This window comes from Platichthys flesus, chromosome 5 (genome assembly GCF_949316205.1).
Source record: "Platichthys flesus chromosome 5, fPlaFle2.1, whole genome shotgun sequence".
NCBI classification, from domain to species: Eukaryota; Metazoa; Chordata; class Actinopteri; order Pleuronectiformes; family Pleuronectidae; genus Platichthys; species Platichthys flesus.
The window spans coordinates 25,121,500-25,147,885 of record NC_084949.1 but is presented as its reverse complement, the minus strand read 5'-3'; the positions used below and the strand labels follow the sequence as shown (position 1 = coordinate 25,147,885).

Sequence of the window (26,386 nt, the reverse complement as noted above, 5' to 3'; positions counted from 1 at the left end):
TGGTGGTTTCATGAATTAATTCGGGGATAGCCCTCAACCACCACCCTGCTGGTAAAAGTTTTTATCCCTCACTGGATTAACTTTTACTGCCTCTCTGTCTTTTAAACCCTTTCTACTGCTGCTGGTATCTCTGGCAGCCTATTAGACTATTATCTGATTCTATTCCCGCTGCTGGTATTCCCCTCTCCCACAGGACAGCACGTTTGGTGGGAAAGCCGCTGACTGTACCAGACTCTGCTGATGTGCTCACGAGCAAGGTCACCAGAACCCAGCACGGTGCATTCTGTCTGCTGCCAGGAAAAGAACTGGAAGAGATGTGATAAAACAAACTTTTCCCTGGCTGGTTATAAATAAACTCTATAAAATATCTACTCCACTTAGAAAGTTATAGGAGAAAAAGGGGGAGATGGTAGAACGATTTTTTGGGGTAGAAAGGTGTTTAAAAGTGGTGTTTTTCAGAAAATCCACAGAATATAGAAAATATAGAAATAAAATGCAAAATCAAGCTACGTAGGAAGTTTCATATGATGATAAATATTGTTTGCGCAGTTAAGATAGAAAATATGTTTACACATTTGATCTTATTTTTGGCATAATCAAAACTCTTTTACGTCCCCAAGTTAATCAAATTATTTTCCCACAAAAGCTACATCACCAATCACTTACTATTTACTGATGCAGCAAATTAACTCTTAATATTTTTACAGTAGTTGTGTATCCAGCTTTCACATCAGTAGCTGAGCTGGTTGATCCTGACCCTTGTACTGAGGCTTCTGTCCTCTGCAGGTTCAGAATCGGGTCTCTCATAGCAAATAGGAAAACAGGATTTTCTCAATGTCACTTTTACTTTTAGTTTCGGACTTTGTCCCGTCTGCTCACATGACGTAGGTTGACCTATACTGCAGTCAGCCACCGGGGGGCAACCAAGACGCTTTTGGCTTCACTTTTGCAGAGCTGTCAGGACATTCATCTGTATTTACAGTTTACTGAGCCGCTTTCTGGTTTGACCAGGGAAAAACTAGAAAATGTTACCGTGCATTTTGGTTTCTCTTCTCTGTCCACAACAAGAAAGACAACAGAAGCCAGAGAAGAGACAAAGAACGAGTGGAATGCTTCAGAGGAGAAGCTGCTGCCAGGAGGACGTGACAGCGTCATGGCACGAGTGTCACCATTCAAGACCCGAATCGGTTCTGACCCATTTCACCTCCACTATTCCGGTTCTTTGTGTGTGTGTTTGTGTGTGTGTGTGTGTGTGTGTGTGTGTGTGCGTGTTGGTCACACTGAGGCCGTTATGGGGAGGTGGAGGGAGAGACGGGTGGATTTCTGTTGTGATGGTATTAGCCTCTGTCAGGCTAAATGGGCTTTAATTGGGGGAGTGTTTGGTTCAACACAGGCGGGATTTTCCACACACACACACACTCACACACACACACACACACACACACACACACTCACACACACACAGTCGCCTCCTTTCATCTAGAATGGGCTTCATCTGCTCTCACTGTTTATTTTAGTAAGTTTTCCCTCCTTCTTCTTTTCCTACTTTCCCTTCTCTCCTTTTCGCTTCGTTTCTTTGTCCTCACAGGAACCTGCAGCAGTTTTAAACATCCATGAGCGGTCATATTAAGGCCACTGGATAAGTAGATGTGAATGAGAACGTGAGACAGGCTGAATGTGTACGTGCTTGTTTGAACGCTTGAGGCTGGATTTCCAGATTCCAGCGTTGCTTTATGAAGCTTTAGCTCAGGGAAGTTTTTTTTGGTGTGAGTGTGAATGGTTGTTTGTCCAGCAGCCTGTCCAGGGTGTCCCCCGCCTCTAATCTAACGTCACCTGGGGTTGGCTCCATTCTCCCTCGTTACCCTTAAAAAGGATGAGCAGTGTGGATAAAGGAAGGATGGATGTTTTTCATAACAACACATGTTGCATCCATCCTCTTGTTGTTCCGTTTGTTCTTGAGGTTCCTCTTAGTAAATGGTTGGAGAAGCTTTTGTAAATGATGGATTTTAGTTTGAGGAACCCTTGACCTTGTGTGTAGTGCACACCCACCCGTCTCTCTTTGTCTCAGGGTGGTCAGTCTCCGGTCTGGATACTCATTAATGAGCTTTATTACACACCAATTAAACACTGACAGGGCCACTAATCCACACACACACACACACACACACACACACACACACACACACACACACACACAATACATCTAAGGAGAAGTTGGAAGAGCAACTGATTCACAAATGTTTTTAGGGAGGTTATGGATTAACCTACACTAACCTACAATTTAAATTTCTCTCAAATTACGGTAAAAAACAAGGAGGTTATTCTAGAGGATTGTTTTTTACTATACATACAAATGCAAAAATTCAGCAAAAGTTTTTATACAATACTAGCAATTGTTGAATAATCCTGTGAAAGCAAATCTATAATTTTCTGTTTTATTAATTCATGGATTGCAACTTGTGTTCATGGTTAATAGTTTTAATAAGGAATTTACTGTGTAAATCTCAGATAAATTTAATATAGAATATAAACATAATCTGTAAATGAATACAGTTGATAGCTGAAATAACTTCTTTGACACTAAAAGAGTTCTCAGACTCATTCCTGATGTACACGATTTTTGTTTATTATCATCATCATCAGTTTATTAGTATATCAGTGTATTAATATAACCTCTGTGTAAAACATTCATTTGTTTATTAGAAAAGTAAATTAGTAAATCCTATTACGTGTGTGCGTGTGTTACTGTGTGTGGTTGTGTTCTGTGTTGATCTATTCTGCTAAGCGCGTTCACTGCGGTGCCTCGGTGACGCGCACAGCTATATCCTGTGACTGGAGTGTCCTGACTTCATTCACTCAGATCCCACGACCACAGGGAGCGCACATCAGACTCCTCTGGGCGTTTAGGAGCCAATCGTTCTCCTGTTATCGTTCTGTCGTGCCTCCTCCACCTGGAAGTGGAAAACTGGGAATTTCACGTGAAAGGATTTTTTATAAATTCTGAGTATTTGATGACACGTTTCGAAGATGCTGAGCTGCAGGACGCACAGAGTGATTTAACACGAGCTGCACTGAGGAGAGCATGATGGATACTGCTGGATGTGTGAATGTAGAAGAAAAGTTTTCGTTCTTCCACCGGACACCTGTTCCTTAGAAGCCAGACCCAAGAGAAGCTGGACATCAACTTGACCTGGATCAGATTTGATGGTTTCATGAGCTTCATGGTCCAGACGACTTGTTTTCATATTCCTTTGATAAGAAACCTCTCTGTCTTAACGGTGACTGCAGGAGCAGAGTCGTCTTGAATCTGCCTCATCTTCATTTCACTCAGGAGTTTAAAGATCATTCAAGTCTTATTCGTCCCTGGTTCGCTCGTTTCACTGACACTGTGGTGGTGGCCTGTTCTCCCGAGGGATGGTTGTGGGCTCCCGAGGCCAGGGAGCGACCGCCCGGCTCCTGCAGTGGACCTCCGCCTCGTCCTGGTGCCTATGCAGCGGACCTGAGAGGAGATGAGAGCCGAGATCTTCCACCTCCTCGCCGGCTGCCTCTGCCTGATGCGCGCCGCTGCTGCTGAGGTAAAGTAATAGTTTTTACCAATTTGTTGAAAATAGAACAGAAACAAAACAAAGTGAAGGCGGCACATGCAACAGAAACAAGTCACGTCTGCGCAATTACGCACGTTTCCTCTTTTATTGCTGCAGTTTCGGCATCAGCTCTATCCATGTATTTTGTGATAACACCGGGGCTGTAACTGAGGGTTGCTAATCAGTGATTAGTGACCTTTTTTACGCACGAAGACGCACCCCTCATGATCCACACCCCAGTAATACATGGACTTTCTCCCCGCAGGAGTCTCCTCTCCCCCGGGAGCTGTTGGAGCGGCTCTCCCGCAGCGACATCCGCAGCATCAGCGACCTCCAGCGGCTGCTCGAGTTAGACTCCGTAGGTAAATCGCTTCATTCAACTCTCTCACTGACCAGGGCTGGATTACTGAGCCTATACCGAGCAAAGGGGGCGGAAGAACGATCAGTTCATAGGCTCTTAGTGTTTAATGGTAATCCACGAGCAGCACAATGAACACATACACCCTCAGCTGTTTTTCCAAGTAAAGCCTGTTGATGAAAATGTGCGTGTGTGAACTCAAATCTCAATTTATGAACCAGAAGTTGCATGAAAATCCTCTTTGCATGTCATCAACAGCTGCCGGACAGAAGTAAGAGTAGTGCAGGTCGATGCAAAGTTACTTCAGACTCATGTGGTGGTCGGAGCTGCAGCCTCCCCTCCCCGTCTGCTCCTTGACACGACTCTGAATCGAGGTATTAGCTGCATCTGGTTCAGTGCACAGTGAGAGGATGCTGGCCGCTCATCTCATTACTGGAATGCCTCAGTGGAAGTTGCCAGGAGACCAGCAGCCCGTCTCTGCTCTTTACACCCTCCATGAACTCCGAGGTATCAGGCCCTGCTAATCAGAATCTGAGAATGCGTGGTTGGATAAGACGTTCGATTTTATGCTTAAAATCCAGGTTATTGGGTATATTTCTCAGTTTCAGCTCAGCCTATCAAAAGAGTTCTAATATAAGGTACTGGAGTAGCTTTAATAAGTTAAAATATTAACATGCTTGAGGTTTCTAGTCTTGTTTTTGTCTGGATGTCTGCATTAGAAACATAGTGTTGAGTTTTAAAGCTGAGCACTTGTTGGCATGGAGGGTACCACTTCAGGACAACACACAAAACAAAGGAAGTGGAAGGGATAAGAGGTGAATTGGGACACGGACCAGGTCCTTCTTCAAAAGAGCATGATGTTTACTTTGTAAATTATGGTTTCATTTAGAGTCAAATAGCCTGTGGGGGTGTAAATACTGTATGATTGACCGCCAGTGCCATCCAATGGGTACAGGTGTAGGTGTGAGTGCATTGTCTTTGAGATCTCAGTCAGGCTCCACCCTCCCTGTTCCTCCAAATATGGTTATTTCTCGTTTCAATAATCCAATATGGCGCTGGAGTGGGTTCACACATTATTTGGAGGTAATGGACAAATCTTTTCTGTCAGAGGAAATTAATTACTTCAAACAACTTACACAGAACAGTATTTTTGACAAAATAAATGTTTCCATATCAATTTAATATTCACACCAGGAAATCAAGTCTCTTCAACTTTTGTAAAATCATTTTTCCTCTTAAAAACTCGACTGTAACATCTCGTTCCTCCTTTTCATGGCATCTCGGCTTCAAGCTGCTACTGAGATAAGTAAAGAGGAACAAACGCACTTTTAAAAACCCCCAGAGAAAAAAGTAACTACACATTACACAAAAGTAAATTGGCTACAAGTCTAAACAACACCAGTGTTTTCCTTCGGTAAACACAGCAGATGCCAGTTCTCATTATCCAGGTGATAAATCAGAGCAGATTGAATCAGTGAGGTGAGACAGGAGCAAATAACTGCTGAATGAAACAGGATTAATTGCATCTTCGCCTTGAGTCAGACTCCACATTTCTGCCAGGGAAACTTCTCCAGCGCTCTGAGCATCTCGCTGCCTGTGAAAAACACTTGATTCATTTTTTTAACGTCTGCTGCTCAGAGCGCTGCCTCCATTAATCCTGGCATCATTGAGATGCAAATGTCGAGTGTGACGGCTCCCCGGCCCGGGGGGGGGGGGTCAAGTGGCTCACTTCATTATGCTGTTGTCATCCTGCCCATTATTGGTTTGAGAGCAGGGCTCGCTGGAAGGCTGCTGTGTCGCTATGTATAATTCATGCTCAAATTCCTGCGTGGCAGGGCGAGCGAGAGTCACACACACTGAAAGAGAGAGAGAGAGAGAGAGAGAGGGGAGATGTTGGAGGTGGAACTTTGTTGTGTTGCCGAAGCACATTGTGTGTACACAGGCAGGCTTGTGCGTGTGTGTGACTGCTTTCACACACATTGCAGAAAGAGAGATGGGCACACACATACACACACACACACACAAACACACACACACAAAGTCTAAACAATAAGAGGGTGGTGTGGTATTCAAATCAAATTAAAAGAGTCCTGCCATAACCTCATTTACTTGATGTTGATTTTCCCCTGCAGTCCCACACAGACACATGCACACACAGACACACACACACACACACACACACACACACACGCTCAGTCATGCACACCCAGAGTTTCAACAGTAAGGAAGGTTTTTGCTCATGGCCATTCTCAACCGACCTACATGCTGACCCTCACTTGTGGTCCTGAGCTCTGGGTCTTAAGAACAACTCAAGAACAACTTCATGGATACAAGTGGTGAAAACAGTTTTTCTCTATGGGGTGACGGTGCTCAGCCTCAAAGACAGGCTCAGGAGTCCGGACGTCCAGTGGGAGCTCAGATTAGAGCTGCTGCTCCTTAAAGAGGAAAGGGACCAGTTGAGTTGAATCGGCCATGTCCAACTGGGAGGAGACCCCGAGGTAGTCTCAGAACTCACTGGAGGGATTATATACCCCATCAGGCCTCGGGACAGCGGAGCTGGAGAGAGGGATGTCTGGAACTTCCTGCTTAGCCGGAACACAACCATGACCTGATCAGTGGAAGACGAAGGATGGATGGATGGAGCTTCTATGTATTTTGTATTGGGAATATAAAAGATGAAGTTGAAGAAAGACACTAAGAACCAGGCTGAACTTGCCAATTTGCACAGAGTACGACTTCTGAGTCTTGACCTCAGTCTAGCATTTCTGTCTGGTTGTGTGGATTTGATGTAGAATCAAACGCACACGTGAAAAGCCTCAACAGACAGAATCCAATAATAGGTGAACTCACAACAAAGTCGCGTCCGCGTCTTTGCGTTTCCAAAGAGATTTAACTTCTGGTCCTCCTCAGAGTTGTGCGGACCTCAGGGTGAACTCCCGCTGCACGTAGTCCTTTCTTTATGTGTATTCGATTTAAATTGTATCTGATTCGCACACTAACACACAGAAGCCCTGTAACTCAGTTAGAGTAACCAGGTTAGGCTGCTAGTCTGATGAGGGGAGACTTGAAAGACGTCTGTCACAAACAACGTACTGCAGCATGTGAACGTTTTTCTCTTTTCACTTTGTTTGTTGGTCTGTGGTTCAGTCGTTTGAGATATTTCACTCTTTAAAAATCAGGGTTTTGATGTTGATAGTGTAGATAAGAGGAGTTTAACTGTGAACCCCTGACCTTCTTTTAGACTGAATTAGATTTAATTAACCAGTCCAATCAAGAAATAGCCAAGTGTTTTTTTTCCCCCATGGCCGGTGTCGGTGTGTTTGACTGAAGGACCTGGGAATATTTGTGAATGTTAAACCGTGAGATTGTGTGTGTGTGACCTCTGAATGTGTGTGTTGTTTTGTCTCTGTCCAGAGAACGAGGTGATCGAGGAGACCAAACACAACTACCACAAGGACTTCTCCCACAGCTTCCTCGACCTGAAGAGTGCACACACGCACACCAGACACAGGCGGAGCACTGGTAAGACACACAACACATGTGCATATACAAAGACACACACAAACACAGAGAGCAAAGAGTTTGTTTTCATCCAGATCTATGAATTATTTTTTTAGGAAATAAATGTCAACACGGCCCTTTAGCACAATGATAAAGGAGGACACAACCCTTCTTGGTCACGTTTTTCTATAACCTTTGACCTCTGTGTTGCCCTCCAGTGGTGGAGGAGGCCATGCCAGCGGGCTGCAAAGTGCGGACCACGATCTATGAGATCCCCCGGAGCCAGGTGGACCCCACCTCGGCCAACTTCATCATCTGGCCGCCCTGCGTGGAGGTGAAGCGCTGCACCGGCTGCTGCAACACCAGCAACATGAGGTGTCAGGCAGCTCGCAAGCACCACCGCACGGTCAAGGTAGGAAACTGAAATATGTGTGTCCGCTTTACAGGCATCTAGAAAAAGAGCTTTTGTTATTTGTGTTTGAGTGGCTCCGACCTCGAAAACAAACACTTAAAAAACCAATAGTGCCGTGTAAACACACACAGCTACTTACTGGAGGTACACTACACACCTGCCAAAAACAATTACTGCCGCTAGCTTAGCCATTGTGTGTGTGAGTGTGTGCGTGTGTGTGTGTGTGTGTGTGTGCTGCTGACTGAGAGCCTGGCAGTGAGTCTATCAGCGTAATAGCTTTCTTTTGATCTCTGCCAAAGCTGCGAATAAGACTCACTAGACCCAACTGGTTCACAGTCACACCCTGCCAACTGGACTCAGACCCAAGGTGGGGGTGTGTGTGTGTGTGTGTGTGTGTGTGTGTGTGTGTGTGTGTGGATTCACTATCAGTGTCACTAGTGCTCTGCCCGTTCTAAACCTGCCTGTTTGTAATGGGTTGTTTGTTTCGGTCTGTGAAGAAGCTGGTTTCAGTTTTCTTTCTGCAGTAATTGAGCTGCGGCAAAAAAAAAGATCTGTTCACCTGTTTATTCAAAGTTCAGACTGAGTGGGAAATAAAAGATGGAGAAATGAGAACAGGTGTTTGTGTGTAGCCAGAGGTGGAGAGGAAGGGGAGGAAGAGGAGCAGATCTGATTCCCTGGGCTCTGGCCTGATGAGACACAATCTAAGATGAAAGCACTCGTCCTTTGTCTGCTCACAGAGGAAATCAAAACTAAAGTCTCTCACATGTGAGGAGATCCAGCGCTCAGAGGGTCACGGCTGCAGGGTGGACTCGAACACGTCCAGAGGGGATATGGCAGAGCGGAGGTTTAGCTGCTGTGAGTCCATATGTGAGACGGAGAGAAAGATAACACTGGCTCTGCGATCGTAAACTTCACTTTGAGTGTATCAGGCAGTGAGAGTGCAGCAGGTGAAAGTCTGCACTGAATCTGAGGCTGTGGGACGAGGGATAACGATGGATGAAGCAAGATGCAGCCTCATGGTCCTGCCCGTGTGAATGTTGGTTGGAGCGTGAGGTAGAGATGTGGATTGGTGCAGCATCAGTCTGGTATCAGAGCCTGAAATGAAGGATCTTGGTTTATCAGTATTAACATGTATCAGCAAGTGTGTTTTATATAATCTGTCGTGGTACCTGCATAATACTTTTATCTTAATGACAAGGTAAAGTTCCAGGTGTGCAGAATGTTCTGATAATCACACACTGTCGTCCCAGTTTGAATAATGACTTCATCTCCTCTGTCGCTATCAAAGCTGTTTTGCTCCCACCTTCGAGTGCAGCTGTGGTAAAAAGTTAAAGATTATAGGTGTCAGATCTTATCCTCTCAGCACTGATGGGTGCTTCAGCAGCAGAGCTCCTCACCTGAGCTGAACCTCCTCGGCTGCTTTGTGTGTCGGTCTCCGCTCATCGGAGTCTGTTCAGACTTGAAACGGAGTCGTTGTGAAATCACAATCTGATCTCCACTCCTCTGCCTCCTTATCTGTGATGTGAGAGCATTAAGTGTGTTATTGTTCTGTCATGTTCATGCTTATGAGTTTCTGTCAAAATATCAAAAGACGTGTTCAGTTCAATGATTTTGTTTCTTAATGTTAAGACATTTGTGAGGATTTTAAGAGCAGAGGTTAATAAGAAGGTGCTGATAAGCTGCAATACCTTAAAATCAATATCTTAAGTTCAGGGTGCATTCATGGATTCTATCAGCCATAGATATCGAACAAGCATTTCAACATCTCCAGAGAACGCTGCACGTTCAATTGTGTTTTTGAAAATACTGCATCTGACTCTCTCTCTCTCTCTCTCTCTCTCTCTCTCTCTCTCTCTCTCTCTCTCCCCCCCCCCCCCCCTCTCTCTCTCTCTCTCTCTTAGGTAGCGAAGGTGGAGTACGTGCGGAAGCGGCCGAAGTTGAGGGAGGTGCAGGTGAAGCTGGAGGATCATCTGGCCTGTATGTGCACCAGCAAACGCCACATCAGCCCAAACTCAGGCACAGATAACGGTGAGTTCACAGCTGTGTGTGTGTGTGTGTGTGTGTGTGTGTGTGTGTGTGTGTTGGCCCATTGCACATCTGAAGGTTGTTCCTGTCTGAATGTGTCTACTGACACCAGAAGAGCTGATAAGATATTTGAGGTATTTACTGTGTTTTTCATCTTTGCCTCAATTAGTCCTCCCTCAGGGCAACACCCCCTCACACACACACACACACACACACCCACACACACTAACACAAACACATACACATTCCCAAACCCTCCTTATTATCCAGCTCTCTCTCGTGGAATAGATCCAACAACCGGCTGCAGAATTTATAAAATGCTTGTTCCCAGTTCCAACAGGTAGTGAAACCACACTGCGTGAAGTTGTATTCATAAATTGCTTTGTGTGTGTTTGTTAATCGTTGTGTGTCATGATTATAAAATAAAAACAAACAAACACAGATCTGATCCCAGGAAGCAGACATGTCCATTCATTTGTAACTTTACACAAAGACCTCGAGTCAGAATGCCTCAGTATCACGTCCTCTTACTCTTAAGTATCAGAAGGATGTCATGTGATCTAAAAACACCATCAACTGATCACTTCTTTACCTCATGTGCACAAAGAGAAAAAGTATTGACTAGAATGAGACTCGGTGCAAATCCCTCTTATGAATCCACATTTAAATCCACTAGCTCCAGAAATCTCTTGATCTAGATCCAACCATTTGCACAAACTCATAAATATCAATCCCCTAAACATGCCTGATTATTTATAGATCCATCCAGGTGTTGGAAAATGCCCTCTCACAACATCAAAGTGGAAAAAGATCCTGGATCCAAACCAAATGTAATCCTAAAAGACAAACTAGCAAACGAACCGAGCGGAGGTAATCAAATATAAAGTAGTCGAGGTCACAGAGTTATCAAATCATTCCAACACTCTGTTCCTCTGGTTTTGATTGACATTGAGTCAAACTGCATGAAATTGGAAAATGTAGCTCAACCACAGAGGGAAAGGGAAATCCCAATTTATTGAATGAAAGTCAGCTTGTCTATTTCTTTCCTGTCTATCATCATCATCCCCATTAGAGTTTTCACTTGGGGCTGACAGGTGAAACCGCGAATAGAGATGACTTCATCCCCCTGTTCTTTCTTTCAACAGGCATCAGGTGAAGAGAGACGGATGAATAAAGGAGTCGGGAAGAGAGAAATGGACGCCGGCCTGAAGCAGAACACAAAGACAAGCACCTTTTGCCTCTAACATCTTCAGCACCTGGCAGCAGGGGACTGAACCACTCCACAGAATATACATCCTGATCTCTCTGGAGGTTTGATGGAGAAACTCTGAACCTCAGCTCGACCTGACAGGACAAAGCTGAGAGCATCAATCTGTCTCACACAGGAAGGAATCAGAAACATGGAGAGAGGGTTCTCCACCCTTTGATTCCTCGACGGAGAGAAGACGAGATTAGAAACTGGAAGCGCGGAGCAACGCGGCAGAGGAGAGGTGGATTCTGGGATACCGGAGGACTTAATGTCTGCGTCTTGAGTATAAACCGCTCAGTGACTGGGATTATAAACTGGGTGGAATCCTTTTTCTAGAGACAGAGACTGGGATTAGATTTTGTACTCAAAGATTTACAAAACACACACACACACACACACACACGCATATACACACAATATATCCTCTTATTTTTTATAACCTCTGATTTTCTATGGCTGTCTGTTTCTATTTAGTAATGCTATCACACAATGGAGGGACAAAGATCCTCCTCACATGTTACTGATACTAATAAACTATTTATATGAAAACACAAATCGGAGTATTGAGCATTAAAAAAAAAGAAGAAAGCTTTCGTGAAACAGCTTTGTAATAAAAGGCTTGTGTGACTGACGGATTTAAGAATTAATTTTAAACGGAAAGAAGAGAAACTGAACTGCTGTGTGTGTGTGTGTGTCTCTGTGTGTGTTTGTGTGTGTGTGTGAGAGAGAGAAATAGAGATAGAGATAGAGAGATTATCTGCAGGATCATAATACCCGAAGCTAAAACCCCTGTGAATTTCTAACAACACGATTGTAAAACCAGACTAAAGAGAAAACATGGAGTCACTAGTGACAGGTGATTTCCTCTCAAAGTGTCCGAGTCACTTTGGTTATTTCAAACTCGTGCGGAGGAAATGACAAAAGGTTTAATTGGGAGTGAAATGTTTTCAGAGGTCGATTCCCCTCTCATTAGCCCTCTTAATGTCATACAGAAAAAAAACTCTGGCACTTTTACGAGACCAGGTCAAGTTTAATCAAAATAAAATCTAAAATTATAAATAAAACCAAACCTAGCTCGGTAATTCATCACCTAATAAATGTTTCAGTGCTTAACGCAACAAAATCCTGTGTGTCGACCAGGTGCTTCGCTAAGTTAGCCATGTTCCTCCCTTCCGTCTTCTTCTTCTCTTGGTTTATTGGCGGTGCACAACACAACAAGTTACAGACCGCCACCAGCTCCTCAAGATGTCGGTGGCTCTTGTCTAGTGTTCAAACATTCGCTGCCCGCCCCGGGGTCTGATTCCTTTCACGTGAAACACAGCCACGCTTTGAGGTTGGAGGCCAGTCTGACTAACTAACAAGGCGCCCGAGATCTGGGTTGTGATTCGGTCCGGTTGGTGCCGGCCGTGTAGGAACCGGTGCCTGATTTGTTTCTTTGCTTCTCACCTGGAAGTTTCTGTGTGAGCACTGAGAGAGAGGAGCTCCCTTCACCGCAGACTTTGGGCTTTTTAACTTTGCAGAACTTTTAAATTCACAGAAAAGTACGCAACACAAAAACCCTCACGTCTCCTTTTAATTTGGATCCAGATTCGAATAAACAGGATTGGATCCAGGGATTTCTTTTCACGTTCTTCAACATGGCAACAGTTTGGTAATAAAGTGGTTTTATGGTTGAGGTTATGAAATTCAGTGGCCTAATGATTCTTAATGACTCTATATAACCTGAGGCAGAGGATGATTAGCAGTGGTTTAAAAAAGAAATGTCTCAATAAAACCAAACTGCATCTACCAGACAAACACAAATAACAGATGCAAGGAACTTGGAGATTTGTTCTTGACCATAAACCCATTGGCCTCCATGCAGCGCTTTCAACTGCATCTCATTGGCTTCATCCAGTGTCACATGCTCAGGTGTCTTTAACGTCCGGATGCAGTCCCCAACATCAACTTGTCCGATTGTAAAATGTTTGCATAAAACAGCTTCGTTTCATTCTGAAAAAGTAAAATGGGATTAACGTAAAAACAACAACACTGGGTTTGGGGGAAAGCAGCCAATCAGTGAACAGCTAAATAAAGAGAGGATGTGTTTTCCTCTCTCTGTGGTGAAGACACGATGGTTTCTCTTGCTGTCGTCCAAACCTGAAGCCACGAGTCGGTTCCATCCCCTGCTGGCGTCCCACAGACCTGCTGTTTAGACTGTCACGCTGCGGCGGCGGCCTCAAGCGGCTCCGTGGGATTCAGACCTTAAACACTCATGGGGACAAACTCCGACAGGCGACTGGACGCGTAACAAACTGAGGACAAAACAAATGTTGGTTGGTTGTGGCGTGGAAAGGGCCGACGAGGCAGACAGCCACTGACTCGGTGCAGGCTTGAGCTGGCTGCTCTTGGACGAGCCGGTGTAAACCATGTCGGAGACGTCAGCCAACCTCTGAAACCACGAGTGGGTCGTTTTTTTTTTCTTCAAATTACATAAATTTCATAATTGCGTGAGCTGCACAAAGACAACACTGTGTCCGGAGCCTCTGGGTTTTGGGTTCCGTGAGTGAAATCTGCAGGAGAAAGAGAGACGCTGCAGTTTCGTCAGGATTCAGCAGAAATAACCAACGTGTGCATTTGTGAAAGGAGGAAAAGAATCGTGAGGGAATAGAGCAGAGAGAGCGTTTGATGGAGGGGGGGGGGGGCAAAGAGAGGAGACAGATGGGGATAAGACTGTGTGACAGGGACTGAAAGGTGAGAGGGAGGAAATGAAAACAGACAGGATGGTAGCATGTGTGTGTGTGTGTGTGTGTGTAGATGAGACACAATGAAAGTGTGTCTCCGTGTGTGGGAGTGGATAAAAGTGTGTGTGTGTGTGCATGTGTGTGTGTGCATGTGTGTGTGTGTGAAACCGAGCCTCCATCTTTCTCTAAAGCTCAGCTAAGCAGATTAACAGCATGCTTGCTAAAAAGCTGAACGCTCCACAGGTCAAATACAACCTGATGGAATCCGGTGGAAAGTCCGACGACAGATCTCAGATCAGATTACTAAACCCTCTGGATTCCTGCACTCCGGACGATTGAGAAGCTGATTCCGGGTCAGTGGTTTTCACTGGTTTAAACACCTCCAGGTCCTGTTGTTGCTGATTTGGTGTCAGGATCCTTTTGGTGCATTTTCACACCTATTGTGGTTGAGTCCCCTGTCGCTGTGGGTCTGTCCAACACACACCAGACGACAGCCGCTCTACACAACAAAGACACAATAACCATTACCCTCATTCTGGAACTTTGCACTTTTGATTTGAGTCAGGATGAAAAGTAACAGGTGTGAACGGTGCCCAGAGAAAGAACTTGGAGTGTTCTGAGTTGAGACAGAATCAAATAATAGAAGAAGAAAAAGAAGTGGAAGCCGGACTGGTTTCTTCAGAAAATTGTTTTCAGAATTTGATCAACTGCATAAAGCTGAATTTTTATTATCACACTGATTCCAATGTTCCACTGTTTAGTGTTTCTGGTAACTTTGGTTTTAATTAGTTATTTGATGTAGTAACAAGAGGTGAAGCATCATGATTGACAGCTGAGACACGGACACTGCTGTTGAAGCTACTAGCTAACTGTGGGCTAACGTTATGAGCAGCCAAAGACACGTAGAGAGTTCAATTTAATGGCTACTAACACGTAAGTTGAGGTTCTAGGCACAGAAATCTTGATTGTATTTCAATAGGAGGCCCCAGGCTTTTGGTACCAGCCCCAGCCAAACTGGCTTAAAGAAGTGGAAGAGGAAGTGCAGACCTGTCATCCATCTTTATCTACAGTCTATCTGTAATACAGATCACAGTTGTCGGCATAATGCAACACACCATGAGCTAATGGACACATTGTGTTATGTTGGCTTCAGTGTAGTGTCTGCACTGAGGAGATGTTTTTCCAGAACCCTGAGGAGTTGTGTGTCTGGTCCCTGCTGCAGCCGGGTGGCCCTGACACAAGAGGATCTGCGGAGGAGGAGAACTTGGACAAAGACGTGATGTAACTGTGGCGGTCAGAGTGAAAATGTCTTTTGGCAAAGGACGACAGGACAGACCAGAGTCCAGCTCATTTAATTAAAGGTTCTTTCTCTCTTCTGATTTCCTCCCTTCATTCTCATTGTGTCCCACAGAGCTGCTGGTCCGTCCAGACGTCCAGACGTCCAGCTCCTCGTGGTGCAGACCGTGGAGGTTTGGCTTCGCTGCCGGAGGATTTACTGCAGTGTGGTGAAGGCTGATGTTTTGCTGCTGGGTCCAGTGATGCAGACTCTTCCTGTCAAGGGAAAGTAAAGAAAGGAGGAGAGAACGAGGAAAAGAGGAGGTAGAAGAAGCATCTGTGTAATAACCTGTTTTCCCATGATGCTAATCTTCAGCTGGCGTCCACATGTTTGTAATGAAGATCAGCTCTCTCTCTGTCTTGTGTTGTTGTCTTGTCACCCTCCAGCTTTAAACTCTCATTCTGCAGAACAAATCCATTTGTACTTGTTAGTCAGAACCATTTCCTCTTCCTGTGTGTCTCCTGCTTCCTGTTCTGCTCCTTCGGGGCCATCGGCTGCCACCAGAACCCGGTTCCCATCAGGACATCTTTGAGTCATCCAGTAAATGTTCATGTATTTTCCTCCCTGCAGTTCAGGTGGAACATCCATTCATTATCCATTCATTGTCGGTGTTTAATCCCGAGCTCAACAGTTGATGTGTCTCAGTGGGAAGCCCGGTGATCTGCATGGTTGTGTTAGTAACTAAGTGTGAAGCATTTGGTCCCAGTGAGGCTTGAAAACACAACACAAACGCCCAGCTCCCAGATTACTGATCCCAGGACGCGGAAGAATAACAGCCACAGCAAATTGATGTTTAATTATAATGGGCGATGGAGTTGAATGAAATTATGGGAAAAAGTCAAACCGGCAGAATAAAGGCAAAGAATCTACTAGAAGTTCTTAAAAAGTTTTACTGCTATGTTGCTTCACATTTTTGCTGTTGTGAGTTCAACTCTCAAACAAAAGTCGTTTTTTAGACATGAGTTGACCCAGAGAAATCCTTCCACACAACCCAACGTTCACAACAGCATCAAATCCTCCACATCATCCTGGGGAGAGGTGGAGCAGGTTGGTGCAGAGACAGGAAGTGACGTGTTGACTCCGCTGCAGAGATCATGTGATCATGTTTACATCATCGCAAATTCTCTCTGCCTTAAAGAGACAGGAGCCAGAACCAAGTGTTTGAGACGGAGGCTGAATAGAGGAGCTGCAGCGATGGAGTCTGGGGAAAGTGAACGTCAGAGCATGAAAAATAATGAATCGGACAATGAGCAGCATTTACGAGTTGTTCACACTTTTCAGGTAAAAGTTTTTTTTGTTAAAATGATGTGATTTGGACTTCTAGAAGACTTCCTGCAGGTCTCCATGACGGCTCCTCCATCCAGATCAACACTTTCCCCCCAAACATCCGATTCCCCTCACGACTGCAGCTCCTCAGTTCTCTGCTTGACTTCAGCACAGCTCTTTAAAGTCATAAGCCTCTTCCACCGGCACACAAACACTACAACAACAAAAAAAAAGCTGTCCTGCTGTCAGCCACTCCAAATCACTCAACAAAATAGAACCCCCCCCCCCCCCCCCCTCCCTCCCTCCTCCTCCTCTTCGTCTCCATCCCCTGCAGCTCCCCCATTGTCTTTGGCTGGGCCGAGCTAAAGGCCTCGCTGCTGCTGCAAAAGGGAGAAGCTCGGGGGGGGGGGGGGGGGGGGGGGTTAAGTGCTTTTTGATGTACTCACTGGAGGAGGGAGTTGGATTGTGGAAGGATTCAGGTGTGTGTGGCGTTTCCCCGGCTCGTAAAACCAAACGTCTCCGGCCTCCGAGGAGCCGCGACTCTCCTCCAACCTGTTTTCTGCAGGCGTGTGTTTGACGTGCGTGGAGATTAAACCCGGAGTCACATGGAGCTGTGAGCAGAGTCTGTCCATCCCGGTTATTTTTATGTGACTCGTGTTCTCTCGCACTTTAATCCCCCCCCGGCCGCTGTGTTCTCATTTACCACTGAGCCATTAAGAGCCATTGTGATGACAGTGGATTAATATCACTGTACATGCGAGACCTGCAGCTCTCTTCAAGCCTTTTGTGTGCAGCAACTACATGAATATTTAAGTACTACACACTGTGGATACTCTATCATAGTATGTTTAACATGCTATTTACCTAAATGAGGGGTAATGTAGTGTTTTCTTGCACTTTTATGTCATAATGAATATGTAAGTTATTAATCTAGTTCATTGTGGGCATTTGAAATGTTTTCTTTTATTACTATTTGTTTACGTGTTTCCCTGATGCATCCTGACTCCTCATGATGGTGTTGACAACTAAATGACACGAAAATCTGAGATCAAATGAACGGATCTGTCCGAAATAAACATTCACTGCTAAAACAAGAGCAGGGGTGTAGCAAATCGCACAGTCGCCTGGGGGCCCCAAGCTGAGGCCCCCCCCCAAGAACAGCTGATTACATTAGTCCATGACAGCAACCACCTTAAATCCAATGACACCACGGTAGGAGATCCCCTAATGAGGCGCCGTGCTGCTGACTTCCTGCACAGAGGTTCATAACGTAAGAGGATCGGTTGAAGACCAGAACGTCTAAATGTGAATGTGTGATGGTGATTGAGTTTGGGTCTAAAATGAGTTACTTTTTGTTTATGTGGATGCACAATCTGAACTTTGTCTATAAAATAATTGTCTGAAGAGGAAAATGTTGTGGAACTTTTCTTTAAGTCTCTACCAGCCGTCATCAGAGTGTTGGAGTAAGAGCCTGGTTGAGAAGCACAGAGAAGAACCCTCGTGATCCTGTAAAGAGCTTCCAGAGCTTTTCATTGGCTCTCCGGTGAGTCTTGTGTTGAGGTGCCACCATCGTCGGGCTCTTTCTTCACTCGTGTATTGAGCTCATTTGAATTATAGGCCTCTTTGAGTAGAACTCATGTCAGTGCTGGGAAAAGAGGGAGAGGCATCAAGGGGCTGCAGCAGGGGAGCGGGGGCGGGGGGGGAGCGGGGGGGCTCATGAGGAGGTGAATGTGGAAGAAAGAGTCCACAGCGTCCACTGGGCAGATAGTAAATCTGCTTTTATTATTGAATGAGCTTTGGGAGGCACATGCTTCAGGGACTTCTTGACCAGGGGAAGAGATTCAAACCACCGGCACTCTGACAGTTTGATGATTTGCCACAGCACTAACAAGGCGAGTTAATCATTTTTCACCGTAAATCTCACCGGACGCCGAGAAGGCAACGAGAGTCGATTCAGAAAGACACACGTCGGTATTTCAGACACTTTTAAAAGCTGGAGAAGAGGAAGAGCAACGCGCTCGTGTTGATTTGACCCGGGAAGACACGCAACCAACATAAAAGAAATAAACGACCATCACATGACAAAGCCGGTAAATGTGCTTCATTCAAGGCGGCATAAAGGGAGGTCTGGCTTCAGGGAGGAAGCCACGCAGTGACCCGACCACCATCACAATGACTCCCCTATTTATCACCAGCGCCATTACGTAAACCATCCCAGTCTGAAGACACAATGCACCGGAGCTTCTCCTAAAAGTTAGAAGAAAGTGTTAAAATGTTTCTGTGAATGAGATGCATGCTCTGAAATCTGGATATTTTCTTGATATTTTTCCAGAGGGTCTGAATGTGACAACGCTAATGTCTGTCAGTTGCTCCACCGACAGTTTTCAGGAACTTTCCTGCTGCTAGTGAAATGTCCGAGTGAGACCTCGTGGGAACACAATAGAAACGAGTGGAGGCAAAACTGGAAGAAGACAAATATCTCAGAATGAAAATGAGGTTTCATACACGTAAAAGATGCAGACGAAGAAGTGGACCAGGACTGAAACTGACTTCGAGAGCTTTTGGCCAGAAGGTCAGAAGGTCAGAAGGTCTGAAGGTCTGACGGTTAGATGTCACGTGCCTGACCTCTAACTGTTGCTGTGAACGTGTCTGACCCGGGACAATCTCCCTCTGGGTTCCTCTTACGTGAAAGACAAACTCCCAAACTGTCCACATGTTAGCACGATGACATTAGCATTTAGCTCAAAGGGCCTAAATCTGTTATTTGGTCGAGCACGTGCATCGGACGCTGGTTCCAGATATTTTGGTTTTCTGGGACAAAGTGGAGCTGCGTCGTCCATCTTTAAACGCTCTTTACATCAGGTCCCTTAGTCTTGTCAGGAGCTGAACATAACAAGCTGAGAATTGATGAGGGGAAGCGTCTCAGACAGAAAACGAGAAGCACCAGCAGGAGACATGTGAGTTCTGTGGAGCCCCTGCATCAATCAGCCGGACCTCTCTCCCCCTCGGTGGAGAAAGGACCAGCTGCTCCCCGGCCTCCACAGGAGAGACACAGTTAATAAGACGGAGACGAAATGATCCGAGGTGATTCACAGATCTTTCCCCTGCATCCACATCGCGTCCTTTTTGCTCGTGACCTTTGACTCACAACCTCCTGACCTCAGCTTTGTCCGGCCGTCAGGTGCCAGCTTGCCTTCCACGGGGATCCAGATTCCTTCAAGACGCTCTCACCCGAGGGGGTTTGGCTCTCTGCAGGACAAAGAGAGAGAAATCACCAATCACACACCCTTGTTCATATCCTGTGAATGGTGCAGACACACACACACAGACACACACACACACGTTTTTTCTACTTGTGCATGTTTTTTGTTATTTGCTCTTCAATCTAATTTCACATTTCATTCCTGGCAGGAGCGTTTCAGACATGCTTCAGACTAAGACATCAAACATTTGAAGGAGGATTATGAAGCCGTTCAGCCTCCCTCTCTTCAAACCTCCTCTTTGATTTGTAACATCTTGTCGGCCTCTCCTCACGGAGATCAAAGTGGAACCACTTCCATGAGGAGATATCGCTCTTCACGGACGTTCTGCAGGTCCCGTCACAAATCATATTTGCCCACTGGCTGTCCTCCTCAGCAGGAACTCATATCGCTCTCCCCTCCTGCTCTTCATCCCTCCTGCTCTTCATCCCTCTCTCATCGCGCCACATAATAACAGCATCAAATCTCAAATCCAGGGATCGAGGCGAGGAATCATCCCCGACTTCAAAAACAAGAGGTTTCCATCTTGGCAGCAGTGGATTTCTGTTTTGTTTTAATGTTGGCACAGTCCCAGTGCTCTCTCTCTCTCTCGCTCTCTCTCTCTCTCTCTCTCTCTCCCAGTCGTGTCTTTTGTCTTCTCTTCCGACCTGAAAGACTCAATATGTGAGATCAAACGTCGAGGAAGTGAAGAGCAAAGTGTTTCCCTGTCCCCTGTAAGCCCGGGGTGTCTTAAGAGCAGGAGACAGTTATAAAGTGTGTTCACGGCTGCAGGGTGTGTAGTCAGAGCCGGGGGGTTTACAGCCAGGGAGACAACCTGATTCACGCCCATGTGACAATTCATAAATAAACAACACAAAACTCATGAGAGCAAATACATTTTATTCTGCGAGAAAAAGTATTCTTAAATCACACAATTGCTGATTGACTACAAATGTCACCATTTACGTTGTGTTAAGATTCTTCAAATAGCATCACAGAGAATGTGAGTCTTTTTTGATTTGTGTCTTGATTATTTCTGCTGTGAGTTTATCACTTCCTGTTTTATTTTGTGTTCACCTGCGTTTCAGAATACCTCACTTCCTGTCTCAGTTGCTTTCACCTGTGTCTAGTTAACTTTGTGTCTTTGTGGTGTTCAGATACCTCCTCCTGTCTTGACTGTCAAGATTTACTGATAAGGCAACGTGCTGCCCTCGACCCGGAGGTAACATCAGCTGGAGTTTATGAGGTTTTCCCACAGAACTGACAGTTCTTCATCTTCACCTCTCCATCATCTTCTCTTTCTTCTCTCATCCTCATATCTTCTTCTCCTCCCTCCAACATGTTATCTCCCCTTTAATCCCCCTCTCATCTCAGCTCCGCTCCACGTCTCTCTGCTCTCTAGCATCTGCTGCTGTTTTATGGCTGCCCTGACAATTTGAATTTATTGAGGCCATAATTTTTCTTTGTACATTAGAGGAAAAATAAATTCTACCTCGCTCCTCTTGTGAGTTGATTTAGGCCCGAGAACCTAAAGTTCAACTGCTCGTACAAAGTGTGTTTGATGCTGTTTTCCATCCTGATGTTACGTCATGTTCTGCCGGAGATTTTTAAAAGTCTAGAAAATGCCCTGAACCAATTTTCCAGACATTTTCAATCCCTTCTTCCTCAATTTAAATTTAGTAAAGCAGTTACTATATGAAAACTAAAGTAAACTCCAATATGTGCCTGGTTTTCCATGAATTCTTCCCTTTCAATTGGTAAAAATTTCAATTTGTTAAATGCCTTATCTCGTGATGTTAAGTTACGTTATCATTCCAGTATTTTCTCTCAACCTGCTGACAAAGATAAACAACTTAATTACTGACTATAAACTTTTTGAATTTGTGTCTTCGGGAGAAAAAAACATGAAAATCAAGGTTTCATCCATTTTTTCTCATTTTCACACTTGGTCGAACAAAAGGAATTCTGGGTATCACTTTGCTTAAACCATGTCAGACAACAATTCAAACAGACAAGAGGTTGTGTTGTCACATCAACACACAATCGGCCGCTCTGACAACCTCCTGCTCATTCTCTCCTTCAGACGTCCGCTCTTTTCCAGGAGATTGAAACAGGAACAATACAAGTGGAGTTTGTGATCTCGTCTTCACCTGTTGACAAAACAGCTCAGAGAAAGTTACATCCTGCCAAGACCTGTGGTTTCCCCCCCCCCCCCCCCCCCCCCCCCCCGCGGCAAACATCTCTCATCCCTCGCTAATGGAGCCGCGCTCGATTCACTTTGAGGCTTAAGTGAACTTGTCAAAGTCAAACGCGTTTTTTCCCAAAGATAGAAAGGAGCCTTGGTGGTCTGAAAGGTGACGGGGGGGAATGAAAGAAAAGAAGGGGAAGAGGAGACAGAGACTTTTTCTTTATTCTCCCTGGTGCACTGAACCACAGGGGCTGCATTTAAGAATCTAAATATCTGAGTCAGCTGCTGCAGACAAACTCCGGATGATCGATCTACCAGACCTCGGTGAAGACTCCCGAGAATGAACCAGTGAGTGACGACAGTCCCAACACGAGACTGATGGTGAAAGTGAACAAACAAACAAACTAAAAAATACAAACATCTCCAAAAAGAGGAGTCGTTCATGCAGGAGACACAGAAGAGGATTTAGAAAGATGAGTCAAGAGTTTTTGACGATATCGACCGATGTCCAGAGTTCATGTGAGAACACGACTCTCGTTTCTCTGCCTTTGACCTGTTCTGCTCTTTTCTTTGTCCTGACTGATCTCTAATCTGAGTGAGGTCTTCCCCTGTCAGCCGAGACGTGAGGCCAGAGGCTGCACTCAGGTGGGCCGCTGCCCTGCATGGTCCAGCTGTGGCCTGAGGGGGGGGGGGGGGGGGGACCAGGACGCCCCGATGAAGCAGCACACGGCCCCGAGCTCCACTCAGACCTTTGGTGTGAACAAGCTGCTTTGTTACTGGGAGCTGATGGGACGGAGAGATAGAGACTTCCTGGGAAATGGATGGTTTGGAGCATGGGAGTGGTTCACATGAGGAACACACACACACACACAAACACACACACACACACAGGTTTACAAATTACAGAGGGTGAGAGTCGTTGACCCTCAGATAACAGAGATGGCTGCAGTCACTCAGGGTCAAACATCATCACATCACTCAGGCCCCAGAAAACTGTCAACAACCACAAATAAACAGGCTTTAAATTCTACTCATTTCAAGTTCCTGATGTTTGGTTTGTTTTCTTATTATTTACAGTCACAATAAAGTTTATATTTAAATATAATAATGTAAAAAAATTGTAATAAAGGTTTGGTAAGATAGATAGATAGATAGATAGATAGATAGATAGGTAGGTCGATATATAGATAGATATATAGATAGATAGATAGATAGATAGATAGATAGATAGATAGATAGATGGATGGATGGATGGATAGATAGATAGATAGATAGATAGATAGATAGATAGATAGATAGATAGATAGATAGATAGATAGATAGATAGATAGATACATAGATAGGGAGATAGATAGATAGATAGATAAATATATAGATAGAAAGATAGATAGCTGGATGGATAGATAGATAGATAGATAGATAGATAGATAGATAGACAGACAGACAGACAGACAGACAGACAGACAGACAGACAGACAGACAGACAGACAGATAGATAAATAGATAGATAGATAGATAGATAGATAGATAGATAGATAGATAGATAGATAGATAGATAGATAGATAGATAGATAGATAGATAGATGGATGGATGGATGGATGGATGGATAAATAGATAGGTAGGTAGATAGATAGATAGATAGATAGATAGATAGATAGATAGACAGATAGATAGAAAGATAGATAGATAGATAGATAGATAGATAGATAGATAGATAGATAGATAGATAGATAGATAGATAGATAGATAGATAGATAGATAGATAGATAGATAGATAGATAGATAGATAGATACATAGATAGGGAGATAGATAGATAGATAGATAAATATATAGATAGAAAGATAGATAGCTGGATGGATAGATAGATAGATAGATAGATAGATAGATAGATAGATAGATAGATAGATAGATAGATAGATAGATAGACAGATAGATAGAAAGATAGATAGATAGATAGATAGATAGATAGATAGATAGATAGATAGATAGATAGATAGATAGATAGATAGATAGATAGATAGATAGATGGAGACATGTTAACACAGTGTGTGAACATAGAAAACAGAGTGAGGAATAGAAGAGTGACTCCTCTGTGGCTCTGTGGAAATGAGTGGCCGTGAATCAGGGCGGTGCTGAAACCAAACATGGTTTCATAGCATTTCAAATCGAGTCCATAACTAACCGGCATTGGGAGAACTTGTGAAAACAGCTTGAGAAAACACATCAGTGTTCATTAGTGCAGGTACAGCGTTTTTCCCAGGACCAGGACGGAGCCGTTCAAACTGGCCCGGGATCAGTTTGGCCCGGGTACGAGTCTTGGGAAAAGCCCAGTCCGCAACTTTCTGAGTGGGTGGCCTCTTCCAGAACCGCAAACTGGTTTCATAAAGCATGCCTCTCCTGTGTGCATGAACATGCAGTGACAGGCAACACACATGTGCACAGAACACACAGTCCACTCAGTGTGCTCCACTTATTGAGAGGGTTTATCAGCTCATATGAAAATGTTTTCCCTGTGCAATCCACCAACGGCCCGACCACATGAATTCTCCTTAAACCGGGAGCGCGACTGGCAAAGGCTTTGAACCGGCAACCACCAGACGTCACAGCGCTGCTCGGGGGTTTCAGGCCCGAGATGGAGAGAGGGATAAGGCTTGGTGGAGAGATAGAGGGAGAGAAACAGGAACGAGGGGAAATACTCTGTGCTGAACACAAAGAGGATTTTTCATCAGACTATCACAAAGGAACGACTTGTATTTCATGTTCTCTAATGAAAAGAGAAGTTGTTCAATTTGAATGTAACCAACCACAGAAGAGCCTTGAACCCTGCGGATCACGATCACATGGATGTTTTTAAATTACTTCATTCCTCTACTTACTATACCCTACTTTTAATAATACTTCACAGCTGTAATCAAACTTTTATATAAACAGTCCATCACTAAGCTGCTTGTATATGAATGATATTTATGAACCCAGAGATTCTGCAGTTTCTCTACAAAACTGAAAGTCTCACCTGGTTCATAGAGATGATCAACATGTCGGCTCCTACAAGTGAAAATCATCTTGATCGCCGCCTGGTGGCCGGGTGCAGTAATGATCATTAACCCCACCCCATGAATATTAGAAGATATATATCATGGACCAAACTAAAAAGTAAAAAATAAAAGTTTCTGTTATTTCCGTTAGTTCTCTTCTCACTGATGATTGTTCTTGTCTCCATGTTTCTGGTCAGTTTGGTTTTGATTCAATGCTATAAAAATAGGACGATTGGGAGCTAACGATATTGGTTATGATGGTTTCCAGTACCTGGACCTGGACACCACTGACGTGCGCCATGTGTGTTATATTGCTCTGTTTAACCTGATTGTATGAAAATGCTGAACACGACAATGTTGGATGAAAACAACTTTTAAATAGTTTCATTCTGTTCATCATTCTTCTCTATTGGCTGCAGAGTAATTTGCTTTAGGTCAAATATCTAAAGAGTCCCACTAGTGAAGAGACCCTCTCATTTAAAGCTGCAGATATACATCAGTTGCACACACACACACACACACACACACACACACCCACGCACACACACACACACACACACACACACACACACACACACACACACACACACACACACACACACATGGCCAGGGCTTGGGAAGAAGAGAATTAGAAGAAAACCATAAAGACATTTACGAGCAGCCCCATGGCAGCCATCACCCAAACAGGGCCGCCGCCGCAGAACCGCAGGGGCAGAGAAACCCTCCGTCTGTTGACTCCACAGATTAGTGACTTAATATAACCAAACAAAGGCCGCCTTTCTCCCCGCTGCACTTAGGGAATATGCTGAGGAGGGAGCGCAGGAGAAACCACAGCAGAGTTACACAATCTGTTTTCTTTTGCTCCCAGTGTCAGTGAAGTGGCTCCGCTGCAGTTTGTTCGGCTTTGGGCCGTGAACATGAGGGAGAGCGGCAGAGTGAACGGACTTGAACATCAGATCTTCACTTTGACTGTTTTCCACGTACAGTAGTGAAGCGGGGACGTCACACAACCCGTCCAGGTACCGAAGTGTTAAAACAACACGTGGTGCAGTGGAAACCTGGACATCCCACGAGGGCAGGATCAGCTCTGAGGCCAAGTTTCATTTAGGGGCTTTAAAAACCAAATGTACACAGAAATGTGTTTGATGAAAATATAATTTCTTGAACAGAGTATGTTTTTTCTCTGGATACACTGAGCTTCTGTATAAACGTATCAGTCATGTTGGTGCTAAAAGGAAGGTCAGCTGGTGTTCATGCAGCAACTCTACAAACTCTTTCTGTTTCCTCTTGCGTAATTTCAAGTTTGTTGAAATCATTGAACATCTCACTTCATGAGAATAAAGTGTCCGGTATCCTTTAATCTGCTTGAGCTGCTCAGTCTCCTCTTCTTGTAGTTGTTATATAATCCTGCTAACAAAGAACAAACTGGAAGGACTCTTCTGAGAGGACAAAGCTCTTCGGTCCTATC

At 44.6% G+C, this 26,386-nt stretch overlaps 1 protein-coding gene across 1 annotated transcript; it reads left to right on the top strand.

Annotated features, from left to right (window-relative positions):
- Positions 1–2,869: 2,869 nt before the first annotated feature.
- LOC133953675 (platelet-derived growth factor subunit A-like) lies at positions 2,870–11,741 on the top strand. Its single transcript, XM_062387718.1, has 6 exons — positions 2,870–3,575; positions 3,850–3,946; positions 7,357–7,464; positions 7,662–7,855; positions 9,757–9,883; positions 11,026–11,741. Exons 1-6 carry the CDS (start codon positions 3,510–3,512, stop codon positions 11,034–11,036), a joined length of 603 nt encoding a protein of 200 aa, XP_062243702.1. The 5' UTR covers positions 2,870–3,509; the 3' UTR covers positions 11,037–11,741.
- Positions 11,742–26,386: the final 14,645 nt, after the last annotated feature.